General features: G+C 40.8%; 1 protein-coding gene across 1 annotated transcript in view; it reads right to left on the bottom strand.

Moving 5' to 3' along the window:
* Window positions 1-8644, bottom strand: part of FAM105A (family with sequence similarity 105 member A) — a 42245-nt gene that overhangs the window by 11598 nt on the left and 22003 nt on the right. Inside the window, exons 2-4 of the mRNA XM_019541747.1 lie at window positions 3428-3587; window positions 3291-3322; window positions 3105-3196 (exon numbers count right to left, since the gene is read on the bottom strand). Coding sequence (XP_019397292.1) covers window positions 3105-3196; window positions 3291-3322; window positions 3428-3587 — 284 coding nt within the window. The remainder of the gene's footprint in view (window positions 1-3104; window positions 3197-3290; window positions 3323-3427; window positions 3588-8644) is intronic.

The following is an 8644-nucleotide window of genomic DNA, read 5'->3' as shown; positions in this document are numbered from 1 at the left end:
GAAGGTGATCAGCTCGTGGTCGCTGCCACCCAGCTTCCCTTCGATCACTAGGTCGCCGATTAGGTCGTCCCCTGTAGCCAGTATCAGGTTGCTTTGCCTCTCGTTGGCCCATAGACTTCTTGAGTCTGAATATACTGAAATCTGGTTTCTGGAAACCATTATCTTAACTCTACTGTACTCCAAGCTATTCTTCCTAAGGATCCTGAATTCTCTCATTTAATAATCATTGTTCTCTCAAGCTGGCATCTACTTTCACATTCTAGTTCCCCCCACTTCACCAGGAGCCTCCCCTCTATTTGCTTTTGCCACCTTCTTTTCACATGTACATTTGTAATTCAATACATACTTAAATTAAAATGTCGTTTACACCAACAATATCTTCATCTTGAAATTTATGATTTGACAATTTTTAGTTTACCATCAAGATTAAAATTTCAGGTGAGACTTTTTAATAGGTGAATAGTAACGGCTAAAAAGGAATTTTGAATCCAAACATTCAGTTTTTGCTTGCTTACTCTTCTCCATTTATGTACACAGAAACATACCGCAGATGGAGCTGTTCAGTTACAAGAACCAGACCACTGAAATTCTACATTAATTCTGCATCACAAAATGATTCAGTTATGAGTGATGACCCCAAAATTTATTTTTTACTCAGTGATCCTCACAAAGTGTTCTGTCCTTTCTTTATGGTTGTTCCTAATGCTGCTTATACCAGTTAAAATGGAGAACAATGAATCCATTTGTTGTCTTCACCTCAGTAGTCATTTATAAGCTAATTCCACGACCTTTTATATGGCCACTTCTCAAACTGATTTTAAATTCTAAAATTTTCCTATAAAACATGTAGGCCAGGACCTCTGTTCTATTTACTATACCTGCAATTGGGTACCACAGCTGAACCACAGGCCAGGAAGAGGCTCCTTTAAAATTTCTGGTGTTCCAGCATTCTGGATTGTACTATTAGATAGCAACACAAAGGAACCCCCTGAAATGAACCTTCTAAATACCTGTAAAATAGCAAAAGTCTGTAGGAACTAGCAGCATACCTGTGTAGCAAGGTTTCCCCTCAGCTTTCCTAACAGAGTTGGATGAAAAGGGCATTCTTATACATCCCTAAATATTGGTACGGAACTCGCATCCCTGAGAATGCATGTGTATGCGACATGCAAAAGGTTAAAGGAACACAAGCTTTCCCTCAGTATCACCCCATTAAGTATTAGTCATATTAAAATTATAGGAAGTAACCCATAACCCTAAGAATTTCCTCAGGAAAGTTAGATTTAAGGCATATGAAAATCTATCAAAGTAAAATACATAAACAAAACCTTCATGCAATGAGTTAAAGATATGATGACAATCCACAAAGCTGTGTTTTAGCATTTCATTCACCGAAAGAATCCACATATACTATTTTTTGGTCGATTTTATCTTTTATTTTCTCAGAAACACCACTAAAATTAAATGACTGCAATGAAACTAAATCCATGTTCTTCAAAAGGAGGCTTTTTCAGTGCAGTTATAATATATGAATTAAGATCAACTGTAACAGTATTATGCCAATGGCTGCCTGGGAAGCAAACCAGAATTTTGGCTATGTAAAGAAAGAACTGTATTATTTTTTTCTGAAAGTGTGTCTGTATGTTTATTTTTGTCTGTATTGTTCTACTCTACAAAAAATACTTTTACTTTATTAAAGTCAACTTAAGAACAATGCTTACAGAGTGTATTTTCAGAAACAGAGAAGGTTATTATCTCTCTCACTTGTCCAGCAATGAATCAAAAGAAAGGACAAAAGATGCCCTTTGGGGCTTTATTTTTGGATGTCACTCAAGATATTGGCAGTAGTATCTGAAGCCAAGTTGGCCTGAGTCCTGTGATAGTACTGCTTTCTGTTATATACTGGGAAAGTCATAGTCAACCAAGGTGCATATACTCATTTGAATTTTTTTTTCCTGCATTGAGAAGATTAATTTATATTACAGCTAAAATTGGTTTCCTTGCAATTAGAAAGCAATTCTTTACTACTTTAGTTGCTGCTGGACCTGTGACTGTGCTGACTGAGGATAGATTCTGATCACTAAAGTCTGGCCAGGCCATGCTTAAGCTCAGGACCCAGAGCTGGAGGAGACAATTAAGCTCCTCTGGTCCCTCATTTAACATTGTGTTAAATGGATACCTATATATATATAGTGGTGTTTCATTTAAATCACAGAAGAACATGGGTTTTAGGTTTTTTTAATCAGAGAATTTGGCATTTATTTATTTTTATCAGAGAATATGGAAATTTTAAACACAGAAAACCAGAATCCCTGGTGATTAGAAACAGGTTCAAATCTGTAGCATAACAGAAGTTCAGTGCACAGAAAGTGTTTTCAGAATGGCAAAAAACAGTTTAAGATAAGCCTGGATGGATGTAATATCAGACTTAACTGATTTAGGTTATATCAGCTTATTGAACTTCTGTCTTAGATCCCCTCCATATTCAAGCTAACTCACAGTCCACCAGCAACCCTGGGTGCTTTGCACCTCTCCCACAAGCCCCTGCTTGCAGGGCAGATAGGCTAGCCTCAGCACAAGTCTGCTCCAGCAGAGAAGGGAAGTGTGCTCTAGCACCCCTTGGGTTTTGGCTTGGGCCACTGCAGGCATGTGGCTGCATTTCCAGAATCTGAAGTGAATGTCTGTTCACTTGCTTGTTGGTTCAATCTATGCAGTTTAGACTAGCTTGAGAAGACTGAATCAATTCAGCCTTGGATGTGTCTTTTAGCTGTACAATGATCATTAATTTCCCTATCACTAGGCCATCTCCAGCTCCCCACTCACAATTACTCTCTGCCCCCTTTGTGCTGGGGAAGCAGTGGGAAAAGGATGAGGAATCACTCATCAGGAGTGAGGACTTGGTTCATATTCTGAGCAACACTTAGCTCTTGTTTGTTATTTAGAACCATTGCCATAGGAAGAGCTGCCCATTTTTCTTTTTTTAAGCAGTTAGAGATGAACTGGCACTCATCTATAGCTTGTAACAAATGTTTGCATAAAAACCAGGATAGAACTTCATCCCCACTCCCACCAATTTGATACTTAGATACAAGTTTAAATCTTACCTTTCTCATCTGTATGGCTTGCTTTGTTTCTCCTTTCCATTCTCTTGCACAATAACCAAGTAGATCAACTTCTGCCAATACGCTGAGGTTCTCTAAACCAGATTTAAGTCACATATTAGTTCATTTTGGCATTCTTACTTCTAAAGGAAAAGAGATATAATATGAATTGATAACAGAAGAACTTACTTATGAATTTTTTCTGCAGATATCTACTCCACCTGAAAACCAAATAGTAAAAGTCATCAATAAATTGTTTGCAAAAAGTAAATATTTACTAAAACAAAATACCACAGAAAACTACAGATGGCATTGTAAACACATACCATTTCAACAGCTGTGCTAAGTATGTGTAGAGTCTTCTGCAGTACCAGAGAGCAGCAATGAGAAAAGACATGCTTAAAATTAGTAGTCCCTTTACTGCTTGCCACACAAGATGTAATGATCGGGTGACAGCTGCTGTCCAAGACTGCTCTTCAATCCTTCCTAAAATCAAAATTATAACATGAACAAGTCTTTTACAAGAATGGTACACACCCCTTTCATAGCGACTCACACACCCCACATAGCCAACTGCAAACATTCAAAATAAGTCTGCCCCCAGATCATGACACTAATTTAAAAAATCATGAGTTTTAAAATAAAGAAGTCTAAAAGTCTAACTTCCTAGCCATTAGAATGCATTTGAGTCCTGTTTTCAAGCTTTCCTGACCCCTCTACAACCCAACCAGGGCTTACCAGTTACTTTTAGACTGAACGCTGAGATTTTTACCTAATCGTATCACCCAGGATGTAACTGGAGTTGTCAGTACAGAAAAACATTTGTTTTGGCAAAACACAGTAAAACACGTTCCTGGTTTTTAGGCATATATACTTTATATTGCTGTGCCTTGCTCCAAAAGCCTGGCCCTTTGGGACTGAGCATTTTGGGCACCTGGGGTCACAAAATAGCACAAATAAGCGGATTGAACATGGTAAGACCACAGGTGTAGCAGGGCACCTCTGTGCCTGATGCAGCCACGATTTACTGGGCACATGGGATTGCTGCCATCCTGACTGTGACAGTGCAATCAGCCACCACTGTAATGGTAGCTATTTTTGCATCCTCCTACAAAGGTGATGCCCAGAGCTACTGCTCTGGTTGCTTTGTTATGCTACTGGGCAAGACTGCTGTTGGAAGTAAAGGGATGCTTAAGGCTCTAGGTAGGCAAGTTCAGGGTCAGGGCACAAGGGAAGTTCTTCCCTTGGAAACTGCCAGGAGGCTAAAATGATAGCCCATAAGGATGGCCCTTCTCCCTTTTCAGAAGGCAGAAGTCAGGGCAGGCCTCTGTTACCAGGTATTTAAAAGTTTTTAGGATCTTTTGTTAATAATAAAAACAACTCTAAAGACAACTGCAAATCCAGGCAGTTTTAGAAATTTCAAAGGAGCTGTGCTAATTTATGATCACTGTGTTTCTGACCCTCTGTCAGTGAGTCTACTTATTCTTCAGGGACTCATTTTCCAAAATGTGGATAAATTGCATACTTAATTTACCCCTATGCTTAGAACTATCATGAGAGTGAGTGTGCGTGTGTGCACATGTGTGTGTGTGTGTGTGGCCATCCAGAGGGAGGGAGGTGGGGAGGGTGGTGTGCAGCCAGCTAGATGGCATTTTGGGCTGGAGCCACGCCTGGCTGGAGCCACGCTCCCCATCTGTCTGTTGCTGCACCAGCAGCAGGCATGCCACACCAGTGTGCCTGATGGTACACCAGTGTGCTGCGGTACACTGGTTAGGAAACGCTGCTCTATAGCATCTTCATTCACAACATATACATCATTATTTAACAGTGAGTACCATTATTAACATAGAATTTTCAAAGCAGCTAAATTGAGACTAATTATATGAAGTTTATATCTTGTCTGAAGTCCTGGTAGAATAATGAAGTTTTGGTGATTATTTTCCCTTCTTTCTGTGGCAAAGTCACCAGTAAACAACAGCGAACTGATAACTCATCTAAGCTTCTCTTAACCATACCAGCACCTTCTAACAGTCCACAATTGTTTATTCATCTAAATGGATTTGAATTTTCCTAACATTGTACAAGCTAATTCAACGCTGATCCAGTTTAAGTTGGGTTAAAAGTTACACAATGAAACAAAGACACTGAAACAAACTCCCTGCAAAACCCTAAACAATACCAAAACCCTCCAAAGATATAAAGAAAAAGTAAATACCTGCAGAAAAATTTTATCAAATCTATATATTCCTGTTGGATTATTTGTTATGGACATATGTGTCTGTATTTGGATTTGATTAGACAAGGCAAAAAGGGACTACTAAAAGGCACAAACTTTTCCTTTTTTAAAATCAAACATGCTTTGCAAAGTGGCAGGGATGTATTTGATAAATTTTCTAACATCTAAGGCTTTTGTTTCAACTCCTTATTTAAAAAGGGCTCACACTGCTACATATTTAACAAGCATTTGTCATATTCTTCAACTGTGACATGCAGAGAGTTCCTGAATAGCCTGATATTCTGCAAAAAAATCAGTCAATACTTAAAAAAGCAAAAACTGCCACTTGAAATCCAATAAGATTCCTCTCATGGCATACAGCTATGACTATTTTCAAGGGGTTCATTAGTTGGTACATTCCTTCAGGATCTTGGGAGACAGAAAGTGTGTGCCTTCAATAAGAGATGTGCATTAGCAGCCTGCTAACACAAATATTTATTCTGATTACAACAGCGCTTGTTCATTTAAGTATATAAATTATTCTGTGGGGTTTCTTATATCTTAATAGAAACGATGATATAAAATGTTGCAAGAATAAAAAAAAACAACACAGACAAGGCTGTAAAACCAACTCATTAATTATTTTGAGTTTACTACATTCTTCTTTTTAAAAAATCTATAACTCCCTGTGCTTAAAACCCCCATTTTGCCACCTCCTGGAGTAATCTTGGTTTACCAGCATAGCCAAGTAGCAGTAATTTGGGCTAGCAGTAATTTGTAGCCCAACAGACCCATTTTATACTGAAAAAAAAAACTAAATTGGGGCCCTAATTAGTATAGGTTTAAGTATCAGAGATGTTGAAGTGGCAGCTCAATCACAAATTGCTCTTGAAAATGTTTCAAGACAATAGGAAATGTAAAATCTCTTTTCCCTCACCATGTTCCCTTCTCGTAAATCAGTGGTTCTGAACCTTTTTAGACTCCAGACACTCCTCATTAGCCTCCAGGAACCCCCTGGAAAATGCCAGCTCTTAGCTTTCACTTTTTTCTGAAAAAATAATAGAACAATTCTATTATTTCAAAGAACTTAGAAAGACCACAACAAGTCAGAATGTTTTTGACACTATGGATGTCTATGTGAAATCTCTAGGTTTATTTTGTGAATCATGTATAGCCATTTGCAAACCTAACAGTACTAACTCTGTGCAGCACTCTTAAAAACCCTGTAGTTGAGAATGATTGCCTTAAACCCTTAAAAACATGGATTAAGAAACAGATGGGTTGCATGTACAGTTCCAATACTGTGCTCATATCAACCTTTTCCATGGCGGGCTCAAACATCACCATAGTGCATGTAAAGATTGCATCCTCTCCAGTCTACAGAAGAGATTCACCTGAGGTTCTAACTGTGGCCACATGGGGATCAATAACGAAAACTCTCCCCCTGGGGCTCTTCTGCCACGCCTTGAAGTGATGGAAAAATAAGAAGTTAATTCTGCACTCAATAGTGGAATATTGGGTCTCTGGAGGTGATAGCCACTTGCTCACATAAGCCACTGGTCTTTTCTCCCCATGCTCCTTTTGGAACAGTATAGCTCCTAGAGGTGTGCTTAACGTGTCAGTCTGTAGGTAAAAGGTCTTTTGAAAATTCAAAGTATACAATAACGGTGCCTGGTATAATGCAAGTTTGATGTCTTCAAAGGCCTGAACCACTTGGTCATTCCATTTGACTGGATTCTTCTTACCTCTGGTTAGGTCTGTAAGTGAGGCTGCTATGAAAGCAAAATTTCTAATAAACTGGCGGTAGTAGTTAGCAAAGCCCAGAAAGGATCTCAGTTGTTTCAAGGTCTTGGGGAGGCTATATTTCTGCTTATCAGCTACTGGCTGGATTCTGCCTTGACCCACAATGAACCCTAAGTACTGGGTTTTGCTTTTCCCGAGGGAGCATTTCTTTGCATTTGCAGTCAGACCTGACTTGCATAGTTCTAACAGGACAGCCCGCAGGTGTTGGCAGCACTGTCCCCATTCTTCTGAAAAGGTGATAATACCATTAATGTAAGCGGACACATATTCTTGGTGTGGGACCAGGACCCTGTCCATCAACCTCTGAAATGTGGTCACCGCCTTGTGTAGCCCAAAGGGCATCTGCTTAAAATGAAACAGTCCCCAGGGGGTACTAAATGCCACCTTCTCTCGATCTTCCCTTGCCATGGGTATCTGCCAATACTCCTTTGTGAGGTCTATTGTTGAGATATACCTGGCAGTCCCAATTTTCTCCAGCATGTTGTCTATTCTGGGTATGGGGTACGCATCAAACTCAGCTACCTCATTCACAGTGTTTACACGTGTGTGTAAGTAAAGGCTGCGGGTGCTTGACCACCTGGGTGACAGTGATCATCACCTGCTGGAATTCACCATCCAGCGCAAGGTGGCAAAGGCCTTCAGTAAGGCAGCACCCCTAGATTTCAGGAGGGCAAACTTCAACGAGCTAAGGAGGATAGTTGGGGAAGCGCTGAGGTCCCAGAGGGGAGGGGAGCCAGGTGTCCAAGGAGAGTGGTCGCTCCTTAAGGAGACGATCCTCCAATCCCAAAGGAAGGTAATCCCAACAAGGATCAAAGGGAGCAGGAGGGCACACAAGCCTCCATGGCTTACCAAAAGCATCAGGGAATGTCTCCTTGCTAAAAGGGTGGCGTACACCCAATGGAAAGAAGGGGACATCACCAGGGACAACTATATTGCAGTCGCTCGGGGTTGTAGGGGGGCAGTCAGGAAGGCCAAGGCAGAGATGGAATTAGGGCTAGCTTCCCAGATTAAGGACAATAAGTCCTTCTTTAAATACATAGGGGGTAAAAAGAAGGTTCCGGGTAATGTGGGGCCCCTGAAGGACACGTTGGGAAATTTGGTCGTCACACCAGACGACAAAGCTAACATGTTTAAAGATTTCTTTGCCTCCGTCTTCCTAAGTAGGGACCAGAACACTCACCTCCCTGCTGGGCCCCCCTCAGGCCCCAGGGGAGGCACACCTGGGCCAAGGGTTAGTGAGGAACTAGTTAGGGAACTTCTGGAGGGACTGGATGTGTTCGTCAGCCGGTCCGGATGATCTCCACCCTAGAGTTCTAAAGGAATTGGCTGAGGTCATTGCAGGACCCCTGGCATGGCTCTATGACCACTCGTGGTGCTCTGGCGTGGTGCTGGAGGACTGGAAGAGGGCCAAGGTGGTTCCCATCTTCAAAAAGGGGAAGAAGGAAGACCCAGGAAATTATAGGCCAGTTAGTCTTACCTCAATCCTAGGCAAGCTGTTTGAGAAAATTATTCTGGCACACATCCA

Source organism: Crocodylus porosus, unplaced genomic scaffold (assembly GCF_001723895.1).
Source record: "Crocodylus porosus isolate Cpor-Errol unplaced genomic scaffold, CroPor_comp1, whole genome shotgun sequence".
NCBI classification, from domain to species: domain Eukaryota; kingdom Metazoa; phylum Chordata; order Crocodylia; family Crocodylidae; genus Crocodylus; species Crocodylus porosus.
Note: the sequence above shows the minus strand (reverse complement) of the source record. Positions and strands in the feature narration are given on the sequence as shown.